Here is a 21,208-nt window from a genome sequence, read left to right as displayed (position 1 = left end):
CTCTACTATATCTTGCTCTCTGGTTGACTTGAAAACATTCTGCTTTAAGAAAGAGTTCCGATAATACTCAATGAACTCATCTTGCAGGCTCCATGACCATGATGAATTCAGCCTATATGTAGATTATCTTTAGTGCACTAGCTTTGGACTGGGAAAGGAGCACTGATTGTTAAATATTCCTTCATGGGTTCTGGTTAAATACTACAAAGAAACTTTTCAAAATGGGATTTCAGGTTATATAACTTGCTAATCCCCTTCGAAAATAAAATATTAATTTTCTGTGTACATTTCTGTGGGAGTACACAGTTTTGTATAGATTCGGTTTTGAGTGTATCCCTGTGAAAACGTATTATCCAGGGCCATGGAGATAATAGTAGCTCTGTCCCTTTATCAGGAACTAGGCTTCATTTCAATAAACAGGCATGTTGTGTTTAAATAGAACCTTATTAGCGACTGCTTTTAGAGACTGTGTGTTTGAATCAGTAAATTCACAGACAGCATTTTTACATAGTAGAATGGGATTAATTAATATGTGACATAATTTAGAGAAAAAGAATACAAATAATCAGGAATATTTGTGTGTATATAACAATAGATAGAGACAGTACAGTGACTCAGTGGTGCCTCACAGCACCAGGGATTCAGGTTTGATGCCAGCCTCAGGCAACTGTGTGGAGTTTGCACATTTTCCCTGTGTCTGTGTGGACTTCCTCTGATGCTCTGGTTTCCTCCCACAGTCCAAAGATGTGTAGGTTAGGGTGGATTGGCCATGCTAAATTGCCCATAGTGTCCAGGGTTGTGCAGGCTAGGTGGGTTAACCATGGAAAATGCAGGGTTACAGGCATGGGATGGATCTGGGTGGGATGCTCTCTTGTGTGGTGGGGGAGCTTGGTGTAGTCTTCATGGTGTGGGCTGAATGGCCTGCTTCCACACTGTGCGGATGCTATGTCAGCAGAGTATTATCAAGCAAACATTTTAACGCGGTTGTAATTGGCTCTTCAGCACAAGTTAACTTATCACTTTAATTTATCTTGAGTTTTGACAATCCTTTAAGTTAGTAGATCTGATTACAGGTTCTTTTGGTATTTGTCAGTAAGGTTCATGCCCAAGAGCCATGAAATACTGAAGCCGGTATTCCCTTTGTGACAGACTATAGTTTCTATGAGGAATTTTAGAGAGATTACGCTGTATGAATATGTAAAATAGTATGGAAGATCACCTACAAACTGCCTACCTCGGATAGACATTCCCTCTTCCCTTGTCAAAATAGAGTCCAAATTCTCCTTTTAAGGTCAGTTCTGTTCTGATTCCTCCTTTACCAAGATAATTAGAATTAGAACTGAAAAATCTACAGTTCTGATTTTCAAATTAAGTCACATAATGTTCTTGAGGATTGCTGGAAAAGGACATGATTTGTTGAGCATTCACTGACAACCTATTCAGGCAGGGTCACGGTGAGTGCATTGTAACTAATGGAAGTTACATGTATTAACACCAATGGCCATGTTCTTTGCAGACAGAAAGAATATACACAACTTAACAAATCAGAGGACAGCCATTCTGTGATTCATTTTTAAGGCCTTTGATTAACCTGCCTGATTCAAATTTAACCAAAGCTTGGCCGCTAACTGTCAGTCATCATCGAATGATCCTTCATGGCAACACCTCTGGCAATCAAAGCCCACTCATTAATACAGCCCTCTGCTTTATACAGTGTCAATGTTGTTTTCCCCTTGTGAATTGTCCTGATGAGTGCAAGATGAAAAACTTTGACAAAATGTAAAGCAAAACAAAGAACTGCAGATGCTGGAGATCTGAAACAAAAACACAAATTGCTGAAGAAACTCAGCAGCTCTGCCAGCAACTATGGAGAGAAACAGAGTTAACGTTTTGAGTCCAATGACACCTTTTCTTCTGAGAAAGGGTCACTTGACTCAAAGTGTTATCTCTAGTCAAAGAGTCATACATCATGAAAAAAAAACCCCTTCAGTCCACCTTATTCACCCCAACCATGGTTCCCGAACATGTCCCATTTGCCTGCGTTTGGCCCATATCCCTCTGAAATGTTCTTATCCACGTACCTGTCCAAATGTCTCTTAAATGTTATCATTTCCTCAGGCAGTTCACTTCACATGCCCTGAGTGAAAAAAAATTAACCCTCAGGTCCCTGTCTCACATTTGATTGAGTTTTTTGAGGACATAACCAAAAAGATAGAGCGGGTAGACGTTGTCTATCTGGACTTTAGTAAAGACTTTGACAAAGTTCCACATAATAGACTGATTTGTAAAGTTAGATCACATGGGATTCAGAATGAGCTTGCTAATTGCATACAAAATTGGCTTGGTGTTAGGAGATAGAGAATAGTGCTGGAGAGTTGTTGTTCAGACTGGTGGCCTGTGACCAGTGGTGTTCCACAGGGATCAGTGCTGGGTCCACTTCTGTTTGTCATTTATATAAATGATTTGGATGAGAATTTAGGAGTCACGGTTAATAAGTTTGTGTATGTTGTCAAAATTGATGGTATTGCGGACAGTGAAGAAGGTTATCATAGATTACAATGGGATCTTGATCAATTAGGCCAATGAGCTGAGGAGTGGCAGGTGAAGTTTAATTTGGATAAATGCGAACTTTTCCATTTTGTTAAAACGAACAAGGGCAGGATTTACATAGTTAATTGAAAGCCCTGGGTAGTATTGTTGAACAGAGAGATGTAGGCATTTAGGTACACAGTTCTTTCAAAACTACCTGCGTCACGGGTAGACAGGATGGCATTTAATACACTTCCTTCATTGCTCAGACCAGGAGTTGGGACATTATGTTGCGGTTTTACAACATGACATCCCAACTCCTGGTCTGAGCAATGAAGGCAAGCGTGCTAAATGCCTTCGTTACAGGACAGTGCTGAGGCCACTCTGGGGGTATTATGTGCAGGACCGGTCACTCTGCTGTAGGAAGAATATTATTAAATTGGAGCACGTTCAAAAAAGATTTACGAGGATGTTACCGGGATTGGAGTGTTTGAGTAATGGAGAGAGGCTGGATAGGCTGGGACCTTTTTGACTGGAGCATAAGAGGTTGAGGGGTGACCTTAGAGAGGTTTATAAAATCATGAGGGGAACAGATAAGGTGAATAGCAAAGGCCTTTTTTCTGGAGTGGGGGAGGACATATATTTAAGATGAGAGGAGAAAGATTTAAAAGGGACCTGTGGGGCAACTTTTCCACAGAGTGGTTCATACGTGGATTGAGCTGCCAAAGGAAGTGGTGGATGCAGGTAAAGTTACTACATTTAAAAGGCATCTGGAGTGGAATATGAACAGGAAAAGTTTAGACCAATTTGGACCAAATGTAGAGAAGTGGGACTAGTTCTGTTTGGGAAAGTTGGTCAGCATGGATGAGTTAGGCCGAAGAGTCTGTTTCTATGCTGAATGACTCTATGACTGTATATATGTAGAGTGTGTTGCTGGAAAAGCACAGCAGGTCAGGCAGCATCCAAGGAGAAGGAGAATCGACATTTCAGGCATAAGCATCAGGAACGACTGTACATAAGCCTCTAGTTTTGAAATCCCTCACCCCAGGAAAAAGATCTTGGTTATTCACCCAACCCATTCTCCTCATGGTTTTCTAAACCTCTATAAGGTCACCCCTCAGCCTCTGATGCTCCAGGGAAAATAAATCCCAGCTAGGCAAGGAAAAGGCTTCAGGAAAGTCTTCAAAACATCCTTGAAGAGGGGAAATATTCTCACTGACTCATAGGAATCCTAGATTTGACTGATCCAAATGAAGCAAGCTTTGTTGGAAGCACCAAGCACGTGGAGAAAAACCCTTTATCAGATTCCAAATGAACCACTGCCTCTGTACCAGCTTGCTCCACTCCTTGATTAACTCCAACATCTCATCCCACTCCTGGGCCAACTTCCCATATAATCACAATAGATATGACTCCTCCTGATTACATTCTCTTATCTCATTGCATCCAAACCCCAAACTCTCTGCCCAGGTGAACAAATGATTGACTTGCACTTCTCGGATAGGAGCAGGAGGCCATTCAGCCCCTGAAGGCCACTGTACCAATTTTATATCATGGCTGGTTATCCAACTCAATGCCATTTCCTTGTACTGTTCCCCTATTCCTTGATGTTATTTGACTGATAAATAATGATCTCGGTCTTGAACATACTCAATGACTGAGCTTCCACAGACGCTGGGGTCAAGAATTCCCAAGCTTTACCCCTCCTCCTTGGAGTGAAGACATTTCTCTCCCCCTCTCAGTATTAAATGAAATGCCCCCAATCCTGACGCTAGTTCTACTCTCCCCTGACTCTGGCCTAAGCCAGTCACAGCAACTGTCCTTTCTGGCTTGAGCTAACTCTTTAAGAATATTATAAATTTCAATTAAGTCACCTTTCAATCTTCTAAAATTATAACTTAGTCCATTATTACTCACAAAGCAAGGATCGCAAGTGTTTGGCTGGCTTATCTCGTCATGATTGAATTTTTAAGTTTCTTTATTTGGGACATCAAATCCATATTGAATAATTGCTTTGAAGAACATCTTCACTCAGTCCACAAACATGACCCTGAGCTTCCAGTTACTTGTCATTTCAATATCAGAGCATTCTCTCACGCTCACGTCTTAGTCCCTCGGCCTGCTGTAGTACTCCTGACAAACTGAACAGAAGCGGGAGAAATAGCTCTGATTGTTTGTACAACTGGTGGCTTGCAATGGAAGGTTTCAACAAAACAGAACACAATTATTTAGGCAGAAACATTACTTAAAGTGTCTCTCAAATCTTTGTGGGTGACTTTAACAAGAGCCAGTATTGGAGATTAATCTTCCTAACCCCCTTATGTACAGTTGGGGGTCCAATGTTTATAAAAAAAGCAGTTTAGATCAATTTGGTTGTAACATTTAAGATTTTTATTTGGCATTATTTACAAAAGCATATTTACATTTTTTCCATTCAACAGTGATGATATCTAGCCAGCTGCAGCAAATAATCACCAAAACACAGCAACAATCCATAAATAGGCCTAATGCAGTGTTTGACAGTGTTGATCATGCTCCACTCACTTCACCATTTGTGCTTTTACACTATGTCCAATGACAATATTAACACCAAAACACAAAAATTAGACAATCACAATAGTTTCTACATAGAGGCAGTTAAAACTGAATCTCCATCAAAGTGCAATGCAGTTTGAGAATATATTTCTAAATTCCAAATAAATTCTTCATGTTTACAGTCCTGGTTTCGGCTGGCTTCCTTTAGAGTGTAAGGCGTCATCTTCATTTGTGGCAAACTTTCGGGTTCTCCTCAACTCCATGAGCTTGTGTCTTTTTTGGTAATTCTACAAAATCAAAAGCGCGAAGATTATTCTCAACATCACTGGGTCACGCTAATACAAACCCAATCATGGACACTGAATACGGGTTGGGAAGACTTGGAGGCACATGGAGAATTTCTCTTTGAAAACAAATTCCTGATCAATAAAAAGTGAGAGTCTGTCATTCCTGCACTTAAGATATGTTGTATCTTTCAATCTTCTTACCCATAAATATTTTCACTCTTCTTTCTCAAATTAGGGGTAGTCCCAACACTCCAACCTTTTCAATTCTCTAATCTTGCTTTGTATGCTTTGGATATCACATGTTTATCGAATAAATCCACTGCACAAAGCTCCACAAGAGATCTTTTCATTTAATCTTGAAAATCAAATCAGTAATGTGTTTGGGTTAGTAATTGGTTGGGATGGAGTAGGTGAAGGGGATGAGGTGAAAGTGAATGTTCTCTGATTCACAGATTGTAGCAAGTGACATTTCTCAGGGTCTCCACCCTGCTCTTCAGTATTTCAACAGAAATATTACTAACATGGAACTGAGATTGTTTATCTGGGTTCGCTTATGACACAGTGTTAGGAAGGACAGGAGCAAAAACCAAAGTGGTACAGGCAAACTAAATAAGTAATTAACAAAAACAGAAATTACTGGAAAAGCTCAGCAGGTCTGGCAGCATCTGTGGAGAGAAATCAGAGCTAATGTATCAGGTCGAGTGATCCATCCTCAGAACTGAGCTTTTCCAGCAACTACCGTTTCTGTTTCTGATTTACAGCATCACAGTTCTTCCAAGTTTTTTGTTTAACTGTAGCATGTGGAGTCCATTGTGGAGTCCATTGTGTGAAAACAAGAAATCAATTACTTAGGCCCCAAATTGATGAAGATTATTTTCTCAGGCTCAGAGATTACGAATTGTAAGACAGTAAAGCGATTTGGATCTTTGGGTAGATAAAGCACTAGAAGCAAGTGCACATGAACAAGAAGTAATCCCAATGCTATTGGAAAGTTGACCTACAGTTTGAAGGAATCAAGACTGAGAGATTCTTGAGTTTCAAGGGAACCAAGGGTCATGGGGAGAAAGTGGATGTGGTGCCAATCAAGTGGCTGCTTTGTACTGGATGGTGTCAAACGTCTTGAGTTTTGTTGGGACTGCATTCATTCACGCAGCTGTCGATAGGGGACAGGCTTTTGGGGAGTCAGATGGTGAGTTACTTGATGCAGAAATCCTGGCTTCTGACTTGTTCCTACAGGAACAGTATTTTTGTGGCTGGAGCAGTTCATTTATTAGTCAATGGAGTGATGATGTTGACATTGAATGTCATGGGATAAAGATTAGATTCTCTGTGATTGGAGATGATCATTGCCTGGCATTTGTGTGGTGCAAATGTTACTTGTCACTTGTCAGCCAAAACCTGAATATTGTCCAGATCTTGTTGCATTTGAACATGGGCTGTTTCAGTATCTGAGGAGTTGTGAATGATGCTGAACATTGGTGAACATCCCCACTCTGACCTCATGATGGATGGAAGGTCATTGATGAAGCAGCTGAAGATGGTTGGGCCTAGGATATTCCCCTGAGGAACTCCTGCAGAGATGTCCTGGAGCTGAGATGACTGACCTCCAACAACCACAACCATCTTGTTATGAGAGGATAGTTTGCCCCCTGATCTTTGTCAATTGATGTACTGGCAATTTTGTAATAATTGTTACAGGAATTTGCTTAAAATGAGAGCATAACACCTTGAAATAATGATGGAGAATGCAGTGAAATCTGTAAATTGGGACTAAATCAGGACAAACATTCTCACTTTAGTTGTCCTTATTTTTACAAGTGAAATATTTGCCAGTAAAATGTGGAGCTTTTTACCCAGCATGCACAGCAGCTGGGAAAGTGCTGAAATTAGGAATCCAACATCAGAAAGAGCCAGTGCTCCTCCTCAATGAAAAGTGAGTTCGCAGGCCCCAGTCTCCAAAAACCGCTTCTTTCACAAGAAGCCCTGCTGCAACCAAATTCTCAATTCCATGATAGCAGTTGTCAAACAGTTTGGTGCATTAAAAACTGTCAGATTTGTCATTTGCCAGAGAGTTGAGATTCAATGCTCCTTGAGAAATTTAAACCAAGTTATTTGGCTATGTCGATTGGTGACCATTTTCTTTTTTGTAGGAGGCTGTTTATACAGGTTTCACTGTAGCAACAACTTTGACAGCGGAATCAAATGAGAGAAATTAGGTAGTGTGCAGGTGTAAGAGCATAATCATTAATAAATGGCTGTGAGAGTGTAATTGCTAAAGCACACAAGTTAATTGTTAGACATTGCACCGATATCTGATGTCCACTGGGTTTGCAAAATGTGTTCTCTTCAGGAAAACAACTCAACAACAATATCACGTGATGCTGTCACATTCAGGTGCACTCACAAACTTCCTTAAGTATGAGAAAAACATTTCTCATTGACGCTGCAACGCAGCTTTCCAAACAGTGGTGGATTATCCTCTGTATTTTTAAATTCCATCTAAACTCAGATTTTCTGAACAGTGACAATCTCACAAAAAGTCCATTTTATGATTGGAAAGTGCTCTGTGTTCAGGAGGTTCCAGTCAGGAGGCTTCAGAACGTTCATTCTGACAGCTCCTATGGGCGCAGAGCTGCACAGGAGATCCAGCACCTTTCTCACAGCCAACAGCAGCTGTACTCGGAAATGTAAGTGACCACATTCACAGACAAACACTTTGACAGTTTCTGTCAAATAATGAGAGTCTTAAACAAAGTGTGAGGTCAGGTACCCTGAGGGTAATGTGCAGCTGGGTAGGGAGCAGTGTACCTGGGGGTAGGGCGGGGAGTGTGCCTGGGGGATCAGAGTGCAAAGAGACAAACGGGCCAGGTAATTGATGCAGTTTGAATGAATACCCCCTAATGTCCATCCTGCCTCATCTCTCCTCCCTCTCTCCTCCTCTCCTGCCAGACTCCTTGTCTGAAATTTCCTCTGATTAAATCTTGAGAAATATCCTTAGACTGGCGCTACTACATCACTCCCTCTCCCTGGTACAAACCAGCAATAGAAACTGCTACTTGTGTGTCGTACCTCACTCAGAGATGAACTCCTGATCACAATCCTGCAATCTCGCTCAACTCCAACCCTGTTTCAGCTCATCTGTTGCTTAAGCCCACAACTATTCCTTGCTAACTGTTTCCAATACACTGCTCCCACTTTCGACATTCCTCAAATATGACGTTATCCAAAACATTGATGCCATGCCCTAACTCGCAGTAAGTCTCATTCTCCTGTTATCCTTCTGCTTCCTGATCTACACTGGATCCCAGTCAAGAAAAATCATGTTTGGGAAAAAAAACAGAAAATACTGAAAAACTCATCAGGTCTGACAGCATTTGTGGATAGAAAGCAGAGTCAATGTTTTGGGTCCAGTTTGATTCCTCAGGTTCCTCATAGCCACTGTATTTTTATGGCAAGTCCAGTTATTTACTGCTCAAGGGTAACCCATTCCTCCACATCACCAGAATACTGATATTGGGGGAATTCAGTGATGACAATATAATTGAATGTCAAGCAGAGATGGTTAAGTTCTCTCTTATTGGAGATAGTTATTGCATGGCACCTGTGTGGTGTGAAAATTACTGCTGATTAACAGGCCAAGCCTGGATACAGTCCAGATCTTGCTGCATTTGGGTATGGACTGCTTCAGTTTCTGGGGAGATCAAATGGTGCAGAACATTATGAACATCCCCACATCTGATCTCATGATGGAGGGAAGATGAAGTTGTTGAAGATGGCTGAGTCTAGGACACTACATTAACCTGAGGAAGTCTGTCAAAAATCACATGACACCAGGTTATAGTCCAACGGGTTTAGTTGAAAACACTAGTTTTGGAGTGCTGTAGAGATGTCCTGGTGCTGAGATGACTGACTTCCAACAACCATCTGCCTATGTGCCAAGTATAACTCCAACAAGTGGACAGTGCTGGAAAATGGGATTTGAATGGATGGCGCAGACATGATGGGCTAAAGTGCCTCTCTGTGTGCTGCAAAACTCTTATAAATCTACTGGCTAACTGACCAATAGCTAAGTAAAAATAAAATACTGTGAATGTTCAAAATCTAAACAAAACCATCAAATACTGGAGGAACTGATCAGTTATCTCTGTTTCTCTCTCCATCCTTTGGTCCTGTTCCCTGTAGTCTCTTTCCCTCCTTTCTTGAACAGCAGTGCTGTGGTTTATGACTTTCTAGTCAGTTGGATTGTTCTAGAATCTAGAGAATTTTGAAAATGCAAACCAACGCATTCTCTCTTCAAATCCTAAGGTAATGACTGTCAGCTCTACAGGACTTCTCTTTGGCTTTTAGTTCAATTATAAAATCTCCCATACTATTAAGTTCCCAATTATGCCATTCTTTTACTGTACTCCTGTAACTTCTTTTGTGTCTATGATGAAAACTCACAAATCAATTGTTTAATATTTTTGCCATTTTCTTCTTCCCCATTAAAATTTCTTCTCTCGCTAAGGAAGTGTTATTCACTTGCTATTTGTAAACCTATAGAGGCCTTTACTGTCCTGTTTACTCTCATATTCTGTTTATCAGATTCTCTTTCTTAGTCAGATCTTGCTGGATTGTAAAATCTTTTACTCACTTTTTGACAACAAGCTGAAGCTCATTTTGCAATCTAATATCATCTTTAGCTTCTGTTATCAGCCACACTTGGCGCACATTTCCTGTGAGGCTTTTAAAAGAAATCTATATTTAATAAAAAGCTATAACAACGTGTCTGTCTTTCCAGCAACATTCAACTTCTGTGCTACCAAGTGATTGGATGTATACTTGCTGCAAATTATGAATTAATTCTATACATTTGCCATTGCTAATCTATCATCATATCTTTGAATCTTGCTGCCTTAGGCACCTTTGCTAAACTGCTTTATAGTTGCTTTTGTTCAGATATACCACTCTTGGTTTGGAATTAGAGTAGTAGAGATGAACAGCATGGAAATAGATCCTTCAGACCAACTCAGCCATGCTGACCAGATCTCCTAACCTAATCTAGTCCCATTTGTCAGCATTTGGCCCACATCCCTCTAAACCATTCTTATTCATATACCCAGCCAGATGCCTTTTAAATGCTGTAATTGTACCAGCCTCCACCATTTTCTCTGGTAGCTCATTCCACATGCACACCACCCTCTGTGTGAAAAATTTGCCTCTTAGTATCCCTTTTATATCTTCTCCCTCTCATCCCAATCCTATGCCGTCTAGTTCTGGACACCCCCAACCCCAGGGAAAAGATCTTGATTATTTATCCTATCATGCCCTTATGATTTTATAAACTTCTATAAGGTTTATAAAATCTCTCAACCTCCGACACTCCAGGGAAAACAGTCCCAGCCTATTCAACCTCTCCCTATAGCTCAAACCCTCCAACCCTGGCAACATCCTTGTAATTCTTTTCTGAACCCTTTCAAGTTTCCCAACATCCTTCCAATAGGAAGGAGACTAGAACTGTACGCAATATTCTAAAAGTGGCCTAACCAATGTCCTGTACAGCCACAACATGACCTCTCAACTCTTGTACTCAATACTCTGACCAATAAAGGAAAGCATACCAAACGCCTTCTTCACTAGGAGAAAGTGAGAACTGCAGATGCTGGAGATCAGAGTCGAAGAGGGTGGTGCTGGAAGGGCTTCCTGATGAAGGGCTTATGCCTGAAACGTTGATTCTCCAGCTCCTCAGATGCTGCCTGACCTGCTGTGCTTTTCCAGCACCACACTCTTCGATTCTGATCTCCAGCATCTGCAGTTCTCACTTTCTCCTAGTTGATTATAACCTCACAGCGAAGCCTGTTCCAAGGATGCCTACCTTGAAGAAGTTCTACTCCTCCCTCAACAAGGATCTCAGTGAGTCTCTTTCTCACTGCACTCTCCAGGGCATCCCCTTGGCTCTTCAGCCACGTCCTGAAGCAGTCACATCTCCCTCCCAGTGCCTGCTTACAGAACCCACTGATCCCACAGAGACTCCAGACTACATTCAAGCCTTCCTCACTATCCTATCTACCTGCAACTTTACTTTCAAGGAACTATGAACCTGCACTCCAAGGTTTCTTTGTTCAGCAACACTCCCTAGGACCTTACCACAAAGTGTATAAGTCCTGCTCTGATTGGCTTTTCCAAAATTCAGCACCTTTAGGGAAAATTAGCAATTAAAGATTAGATGCTAATTTCAGTTCTGTGTCATATTTAGAATTTCTCAGCAGTCACCTGTGAAAATTGTCAAATTCTAACATGTGATTGACAGAGACAGACCACTCACTATTAGACAGCACAAAGTATTTAGCCAAAGGCATACAAATTAAACAAAGTCACTAAATTAGACTTGTTAGTTTAGAGAGTGTTGGAATTTAAATAAAACAAAAAATTTAATCCAGTTCCAAACTTACCTTTGTTAAACTGCTTCAATATTAATTCTCCAGATCTTGCTGCAAAAAAGTTACATTAAATGCATCTAATTTCAGTCTAAAGAAAAAAAAGCCTTTAATTCCAATTCCTAAGGTAAAAGTTGATCAAACATTTGAATGACATTCGGGTACAAATGCTACATATAAGCTGCAAATAATCACCCCACATGCAGAGAAAGCTTACATTTGACACATAACAGAAAGAGTGTTTGAATAACAGATTGCTAAGAAAAAGGCAAATAGTTGAAAAAACTTTAAAAGATTCAAAACAGCAGCATTGTAGCTGCTTTCTTTAAGAACCTTCAATAACTGGAATTGCAAACTGTTGTCCTTTAGTTTTAAAACATTGTGAATACTTATTGCAAATCTAGTGCTTTCTGTCGAACATTTCATGTTTAAAAATGTCAAAAGTTTTCTTTTCCTCTTGCACAGATGTGCCTTTTCTTTATTACACTACATGGATTTTTTCTTTCATTCTAATGTGATCCTTTTTCAATGCACTCTGATATGATTAAAAGCACAAAACAAAATGACTCATTCAATGCTATTTAATGCTCTTTTTCTACATTGGCACTGTGCCCTCTTTAATTGTATGTTTCCTTTTCACAAATGAGGGCAAATATCCCATGCACCCATGAATCAAAATAGTCTGTGTGAAAGGAGGGAGAAAATCACAAAATAGGCCCCATAATTTCAGAGTGAGTTCACAGCATATGGAAACACATCACAAGGAAGATCAAATTTCTATCCTTTCATCCCATTGTCCCTTTGCCTCACAGTTCTACTCAGCTTTCTCCAGTTTTCTGTAACACAAATTTATTCAGAGCTGTACACCAGTTTTTCATTCTATTGATTTGTTTTCAATGCTGGCCCAAGGCCCTGATTATTCTGTACACCTTGATAACTGTTTCTTGTGCTCGGTTGGTCACTACAGCAATGGGCTTGACTGCAGCAACAGGCAGGTGGAGGCATTGATGGAATGATCCAGCTGAGAGCATTGTCTGAGATTCAGACGACTGGAAGAGTCATCAATTGCATGTCAACATTATTACACTGTCTCCAATTAAAGACTTATTGATGCTACTCAATTTCAAGTCAGTTGGTGAGACTGAAAGCAAGACAACTTTCTTTTGGCGAGTTTTGAGAAGATTTGTGGCTCAGGTTGAGGTTCTGGATATAGATTTGCTCACTGGGCTGAAAGGTTCGTTTTCAGACATTTCGTCACCCTATTAGGAACATTATCAGTGGGCCTCTGGATGAAGCCACAGCGCCTTGGCCAATCTGCAAGTTGATGTTCCAGGTAGCGAGACTATAGGTCTGAGGGGGCTCCTGGTTTGTGAATTTTGGGAAATCCATAAAAGCGTGGTGTGTTGGATCCATCAGGTTTCATTTTCTAGAAGTCAGTTTTATTTATTTCTACAGATTTCTGAAGTTTTTTTGAGTATGGCTGTGATTCAGTTATCTAGTTGTGGGGTCAGGTCTACTGCCACTTGTTGGTAATTGTTGGTTTCTACAAGTAGTGCATTCGCTTTCTCAATGTAGTCTTTGATTTAAAATGACTGTCAAGCATCCTTTGTCTGCAGATAGGATCACCATTTTTTTTAGTCTTTTTAGTACTTTACTTTCTTGTGTATTGAGTGTGTTTCCTTCCTTTTTCCTGCTTAATGTTGGTCTGACTGTCTGTCTGATAGTTTGCTGGGTTTCTTCTGTGAGTTGGGTGTCTTTCAGTGTGGTTTCTAAGGCTGCTAAGAAATCTTTCTTGTCCACATCCTGGAAGTTGTAATTTAATCCTCCTGGAAGTTGTAATTTAATCCTCTTACTAAGATGGCCTTTTCAACATCTGTTAAAGGTTGGTCAGATGTCTGTGTTGTTATTTTGTGTAAGTTTGTCTAGTTTTTTCCTGCAGGTCTATTTTTTTCATTTTTTGTGTTTGTCACTGTCTAATGGCTATGGCTTGTTGTTCTGAGTCTGTCCTTCATCCAGAGGCTCACTGATGATGTTACCTAGTAAGGTGATGAATGTGGAATACAGGGTGAAAGACAGGATTCTTGGCAGTGTGGAGAAACAGTGGGATCTTGGGCTCCATGTACATAGATCTTTCAAAGTTGCCACCCAAGTTGATAGGGTTGTTATGAAGGTGTATGGTGTTTTGGCTTTCATTAACAGGGGGATTGAGTTTAAGAGCTGTGAGGTTTTACTGCACCTCTAAAAAACTCTGATTAGACCACACTTGGAATATGGTGTCCAGTTCTGTCACCTCATTATAGGAAGGATGCAGATGCTTTAGAGAGGGTGCAGAGGAGATTTACCAGGATGCTGCCTGGATTGGAGGGTATGTCTTATGAAGAAAGGTTGAGTGAGCTAGGACTTTTCACACTGGAGAGAAGGAGAAAGACAGGTGACTTGGTAGAGGTGTACAAGGTAATGAGGGACATAGAGAGAGTAGATAGCCAGAGACTTTTCCCCAGGGCAGAAATGGCTGTCATGAGGGGTCATAATTTTAAGGTGATTGGAGGAAGGTATAGAGATGTCAGAGGTAGGTACTTTACGCAGAGAGTGATGGGTGTGTGGTGGTGCCAGCGGTGGTAGTCGAGTCAGAGACATTAGGAACATTTAAGCGACTGTTGGACAAGCACATGGACGGCAGTAAATTGAGGGAGGTGTAGGTTAGGGTGATCTTAGATTCAGATAAATGCTTGGCACAGCATCATTAGGGCTGAAGGGCCCTACAGTGTTATACTGTTCTATTAAACACAATATCATTTATTACATGGTAGCAATCAGGTGCAAATTAACAAGATAGATATTGTTACTATGGTTATTAGAGGCTGTGTGGCCCAGTCCAAGTCCCACCTGCTTATCACCGAATTGTGTCTTAACAACTCCCACTACTATATTCTTTTTTAACTGAACTTATTTTTCTAATCTACCTGTTCAGAGATGTTAGTACACACTTCTACAGCAAGCAGAATTTGAACTTAGGCCTCCTGGTCTAGGTGTAGGGACACTACCACTCAGAGAGAGTACCACCCCAAGAGGTTTTGAACAATCAATCCTTCAGTAATATCCAAAAGTACTAATAAATTCCATAATCTCTTAACTAATTTAATCATTTAGGGCATTAGTGGAGCAGTGGTAGTGTCCCTAACCTTGAGCAAGGAGGCCCAGGTTTGAGTCCCACCTGCTGCAGAGGACATCGCTGAATATGTTGATTTGAAAAACAATAAATTTAGCCATTTATCAGCCAGACATTAACTACAGAGGAATGACATCTTTCTGCTAAGATTCTTGGTTTTGGTTTTGAGGAAATGACACCCAAAATGTGAAAACCGATGTTCTGACATACTGCTTGTTGTTGAGACAGCTTCGACAGGAGTTATATCTCGTGGCCACGTGGATGTTTAGATATTCCTCAGAAACTGCCTGGAAGGTTAAACTCACAATAGGTGATTACCCAGTGGTTTAGAGATCAGAAACTCTGAGTTAGAGACCTCGGAGAGTTCAATCTAACTTCACTCAACAGTTAACCAGCAGATGTTTCCAGGGATCCGAACCTGCTTAAACTCCTACATAACCATTAAACTGATCCTACCTTGCCATCCACTAACTCTGCCCCCGCCACTCCCCCACACGAAGGGTGCCCACCTTCTGATCCCTGACTCAACCCCATGCAGCTCAGCCTTACCCAACCTCATAGCCTACCCAACTGAACCCAATACTCAATTTCCCATTCCCTTTCCCAGATCAGACCCCCATCCTTTGGACCTGATCTTCAACTCCCCTCGATTCCCTATTGGACTCCAAAATCCCCAGGACCACCTCCCAATTGGACCCATTCTACCCACTTCAAGCCACACTCTCACCAACCTGGCACCTAGCCCTACACTCACTTGGTACTCTAGCCCCACATCCCCTGGTACCCTAGCCTCATACCCACCTGGTACCCTAGCCCCACCCAGCTGGCAGCCAACCCTACATCCCCTGGTACTCTAGCCCCACACCCACCTGATACCCAATCACCATGCCCACCTGATACTTTGGCCCCACACCCACCTAGTACCAAATCACAATACCCATCTGCTACTCTAGCCTCATACCCACCTGGTACCCTAGCCCCACACCCACCTGCTAATCTAACCCAACACGAACCCTGGTACCCTAGCCCCACACCCACCTGGTACCTTACCCCTACAGCCACCTGGTACCCTACCCCACACAAACCTGGTACCCTAGCCCCACACCCACCTGCTACCCTACCCCCTACACCCACCTGGTACCCTACCCCCTACACCCACCTGGTACCCTACCCCTACACCCACTGGTACCCTACCCCCACACCCACCTGGTACTTTAACCCTTCAGTAGCTTCTGTCTGTGGGTGTGAAAGTGACATCAAGACCTTTACATTTTGGAGTCATTGTGAAAGTGGGCAATGGCTTCTACACAGTCCCCCTTCTCTGCGGACCACGAGAGATCCTGGACTACGCTAGACTGCATCAAGCTCCAACGCCAGACAACTGAATGGAGAACTCTGTTGAAGGCAAGTTTGTATTTTGTTTGTCTCAAATTTGTTACAAAATCTTTTTTTGAGATGTCTCAGATTCTGCGGAAAAGATTGTGACTCAAAGTATGAGCCTGAAGTGGGGCTGCCATCATTCTATGGTTGTTTGGGTGATGCACCATTAGAATGTTGACATGTTTTCTCCATATTAATTTGATCAATGTTAAGTACAATTTTTCTCTCTCATTTCTGTTTTCTACATCTCACAATCATTAAATGTTTCTGTTCACAGCTAGGAGGAGAAAGTGAGGTCTGCAGATGCTGGAGATCAGAGATGGAAATGTGTTGCTGGAAAAGCGCAGCAGGTCAGGCAGCATCCAGGGAACAGAAGAATCGACGTTTCGGGCATTAGCCCTTCTTCAGGAAGAAGAAGGGCTAATGCCCGAAATGTCGATTCTCCTGTTCCCTAGATGCTGCCTGACCTGCTGCGCTTTTCCAGCAACACATTTCCATCTCTGTTCACAGCTAGAGCTACTGAGATCAGCTTTGACCAATTTCCAGCTGGACAGTTTGATCAGATAGGACTGAGCTGAGGAGAATTGTCTTTACCCAGAGAATGGGAAGCCTGTGGAATTCTCTACTACAGCAAAGGGATGAGGTGAAAATAATAAATGTTTTCAGGAAGGAGTTAGATTAATTCTCAAGCCTAAAGGGACCACAGGGTATGGGGAATAGGCTTGAAGGGCTGAATGGCCTACTCCTGCTGTTGTGCCACAGATGTCAGTCTTTTTAATGTTTTAAAATGAATGCAAATTATTGTGTATTCACACTCATTTACACATAACCTACTTATACAGGTTATTGGTAATCTAAGTAATCAGAATTGGAACATTTAAACTTTATGTAACAGCCAGGACTGACCAAATATGCTACCAGCTCTAAGCAGACACAGAAATTCTCTGAAAGGTACAACACTCAGTTGAATTCTAAAGTCACACACCAAGAATGGTCACAATGAGCCAGTCAACACGTTACAACTGAAATTCTTTGTTAATAAAAGCAGATTGTCTCACAAGCTCATGAATATCAGCTTTTCTACACCTTAGTTCAGTAAAAACTATTCTTAAACTTGTGTGCACTTGAAAAGCAAAGTGTAAAATAACTTCATCAATTTGAAACTGAATAATGATGGTAATTATTCCGGGAGAAAACAAACCATCAGCAGTTCACACCTGCAATGTGTTTTAAGACTGATATAGGAAGAGAATTATAATGATCAAATAAAATCCCCAATTGACACTTTTTTACATAGATGGAAGTGTTGAATTCATACATGAACATACACTGTGTGTGATAACATGCTGAATGCATGGGTTTGTAAGAAACAACATATTTTGGCATATACAATAAAATAATTGATTATTGTTTATACTTGCCTTCTAATTAAATGCCAATCAAATATTTAAAGCTTTATTATCCCAAATTTTCCTCAGTTCCAACATTCTTTGGTTGTGCAGGAACAATTAAACTAGATGTACATTTGCTGATGTTGTATTCTAGGGTGGCATGGTGGCTCAGAGGTCAGCACTGATACCTCACAGCACTAGGGACCCGGGTTCAATCCTACCCTCGGGTGACTGTCTGTGTGGAGTTTAAACATTTTCCCTGTGTCTGCATGGGCACCCCTCTGGGTGCTCCTGTTTCCTCCCACTGTCCAAAGGTGTGCAGGTTAGGTGGATTGGCCATGCTAAATTGACCATAGTGTTCAGGGATGTGTAAATTAGGTGGATTAACCTTGGAAATGCAGGGTTGCCAGGACAGAGTAGAATAGGGTAGGGGGTGGGATGCTGTTCGGGCTTGATGGGCCGAATGGCCAGCTCGCACACCGTAGGGTTTCTATTCATTAGTAAATACGACTTCTTTGTCCATACATCTTGTGTTACACACACACCCATTCTAAAGTGTATGTACAGAGGAATTATGTAAAGAAATCTGAAAAATGAACTTCCCCAGCGCGTGGCTAATGAATTCCATCTCCACTCTGTAACTGAGCCTTGCTGAGTATAAGATTCCAGGTTCATTTAGCAGTGAGTATTGGGCTAACATAAATCTGTTTGTGTGTTGAAATAGTTTGCTAGAATTCACCATTCACAATGGAAACAGGTTGGCGGTCCCAGAGTAACAAGTTGTAAAAATAAACTGAGTTTGTTCTGCTTGGACACTGTTGGTCATCACAACCCACATGACATAAGCATTACACAGCATCTGCCTCTGGGTATTAGGAGCAAATTACTGCAAATGCTGGGATCTGAACTGAAAACTAAAAATGCTGGAGATTACCATGGGTCAAGCAGAGAACAAGCCGATGGATGCTGCCTGACATGAACAAGCCTATGGATGCTGCCTGACAAGAACAAGCCTATGGATGCGGCCTGACAAGAACAAGCCTATGGATGCTGCCTGACATGAACAAGCCTATGGGTGCTGCCTGACAAGAACAAGCCTATGGATGCTGCCTGACAAGAACAATCCCTTGGGTGCTGCCTGACATGAACAATCCCATGGATGCTGCCTGACATGCTGTGATCTTCAGCATTTATTGTTGTCAAATATTGTCTGGTCTCTGAGTGTTTACTGCAGAAGGAAACTATTTGACCTATAGCATCTAGAACAGATGTAGATGACAGCCTAATAGAATTACTGCTAGACTATTAATCTAGAAACCCAAGTAATGTTCTGGGCACCTGGGTTTAAATCCTGCTGCAGCAGATGGTGGAATTTGAATTCAAAAATAATCTGGAATTAAAAACCTCATGTTGTCAATGAAACTGTTGCTGACTGTAAGGATAAACCCATCTGGTCTCTAATGTCCTTTAGGGAAGGAAATTTACCTTGGACTGGATTACATGTGACTCCAGACCCCAGAAATGTTATGTACTCTTAACTGCCCTCTGGCAATTAGAGATGGACAATAAATGCTCGTCTAGTCAGTGACCCCCACATCTAGTGAGTGAAAAAGAAGCTTTCAGAAAGAAACATCCAGTTAATCACACTCCTCTTTTGGTATGGCCACACTAATGTTTCTTTACAACTGACAATGTTCAGTGCAAAATAAGTAGGACTTCACACTCTTAATAACCAAAATTCTCTCAATTTTTCTTTCTTCACTAGTGTGGAAAGTTAATGTAAAGTTGTGTTGTAGGAGTGTATATGTTGAAGGTTTGATAAGTCTATTTTTTTAATGAATTAATTGTTAATTTTTCAGGGATGGCAGAAGGGGTGGAGCTCCTGAAAATCCTGCAGCATACCTGGTATCATTTCTTATATTTCATGTTCTACTTGGCTGGGAAAATAACACATTGAACAAAAAACTTTAGCACACACACGTAAAAATTATGAAAGGTTGCCAAATTTTACTTCTATCAGAATAAAAAGGGCTTTCACACAAAATTAATATTGAACAGAACAAAACTGACAATAAACATAAGGCCCAGAATCCACAATTTGTACAAGCACAGAGTGGACAAGCACAGACTGGACAAATGTGGTAAACACAATTAAAATCACACCAGAAACAAAATGAACTGTGACATTTTCTTACCTGATTGGGTTTCTGCTGCTCAGTTCTCTCGAGTTTAATTTTGATCTCTGGTCTCGGTAAGTCACCAGCTCGGTTAGCATCCAGACGTGGGCCACCTACACATATCAAAGAGTTGACAAGACTTGTATGTGCATGACTAAACATTAAAAAAACCCGTAAAGTTCCAAACTTGTTTAGAGGACGCACACTTGACATTGTGTTTGAAGTGTCAAGTGTTTGAAGCTTAGGCAACTTTCAAACTAAGGATCATTCTGACAGGAAAATGTTCGCAAAAACTTTCATTGTTTATTGTTTTTAGACTTTCTTTTCAAAGTTGTCAGCATTTATAATTTTCCAAGTTAATTTGCGTGGTTTATTGAAAACAGTTGTAGAAACGAATTGTGTAAAAGAACCAGGAGGAAAGTCTGATTCAGTCACTTGCTGAGCTCTGGGATCTCATCAATCTGTTTCCTAAAGGACACAGATAGACTTATTCAGAATGCCATCGGGAGGAACACAAGAATCTTCCTGCTGCCTTCGAGAATCTCCCGCTTGACCCTATGAGCCAACCTCCTGCTGATCATGGCCAGTCTTCAAAGGGACAATCAGACATCGCCCTGTCCCAGATCCACCCCACCCCAAGGTTCCTGTCAATCATTTGTCATCCCATTTGCCCTCCATCTGTCCCACGGTCTCCTCCACCTCCCGGTACCTCCCAATCCACCATATTCCACAATCTCCCCTGAAACTATGGACCCTGACCCTCTGCCTCGGCCAGTGATCAACCTGTCAATCTGATTGGTTGTTGGAAAGGAAACAACATTTCAAAAATGATAGGTGATTGGTTTAGCCTCCCAGTCTGAAAGGGTTCCCCAATTATAATCCATTTCCTGCATCCTAACCCCCTCACCTCTTCCCCAGAAACATTTCAACCAAAGTTCCGCAAGAGTTTAGTTTGAGAGTTTACAAAGTGTTAATCACAGATTTCTCTGCAGTTCTGCCTCAGTGCGAGGTTCCCACACTAACTGGCCCCTTCAGTGCCAGGCAGGACGATTGGTCCTGCATGTCTCTGTCCAATAGAAACCCAGATTAATGGTGAGCTGAAAATGTGTTGCTGGAAAAGCGCAGCAGGTCAGGCAGCATCTAGGGAACAGGAGAATCGACGTTTCGGGCATAAGCCCTTCTTCAGGAATGAGGAACGTTTGTCCAGCAGGCTAAGATAAAAGGTAGGGAGGAGGGACTTAGGGGAGGGGTGTCGGAAATGTGATAGGTGGAAAGAGGTCAAGGTGAGGGTGATAGGTCAGACTGGGGTGGGGGCGGAGAGGTC

General features: G+C 41.5%; 1 protein-coding gene across 15 annotated transcripts in view; it reads right to left on the bottom strand.

Annotated features, from left to right (window-relative positions):
- Window positions 1-4,903: 4,903 nt before the first annotated feature.
- The window catches only part of rap1gapa (RAP1 GTPase activating protein a), a 566,513-nt gene continuing 550,208 nt past the window's right edge, over window positions 4,904-21,208 (bottom strand). For 14 of the 15 annotated variants that reach the window (XM_043676342.1, XM_043676343.1, XM_043676331.1 and 11 more), the window contains 2 exons: window positions 19,903-19,997; window positions 4,904-5,351 (listed from right to left, as the gene is read on the bottom strand). In XM_043676342.1, coding sequence (XP_043532277.1) covers window positions 5,241-5,351; window positions 19,903-19,997 — 206 coding nt within the window. In that variant the 3' untranslated portion in view covers window positions 4,904-5,240. Of the gene's footprint in view, window positions 5,352-11,782; window positions 11,822-19,902; window positions 19,998-21,208 lie in introns of all 15 variants that reach the window. The other variant, XM_043676336.1, reaches the window with a different exon arrangement.

The sequence above is a fragment of the Chiloscyllium plagiosum genome, chromosome 34 (assembly GCF_004010195.1).
Source record: "Chiloscyllium plagiosum isolate BGI_BamShark_2017 chromosome 34, ASM401019v2, whole genome shotgun sequence".
Classification (NCBI taxonomy): domain Eukaryota; kingdom Metazoa; phylum Chordata; class Chondrichthyes; order Orectolobiformes; family Hemiscylliidae; genus Chiloscyllium; species Chiloscyllium plagiosum.
Note: the sequence above shows the minus strand (reverse complement) of the source record. Positions and strands in the feature narration are given on the sequence as shown.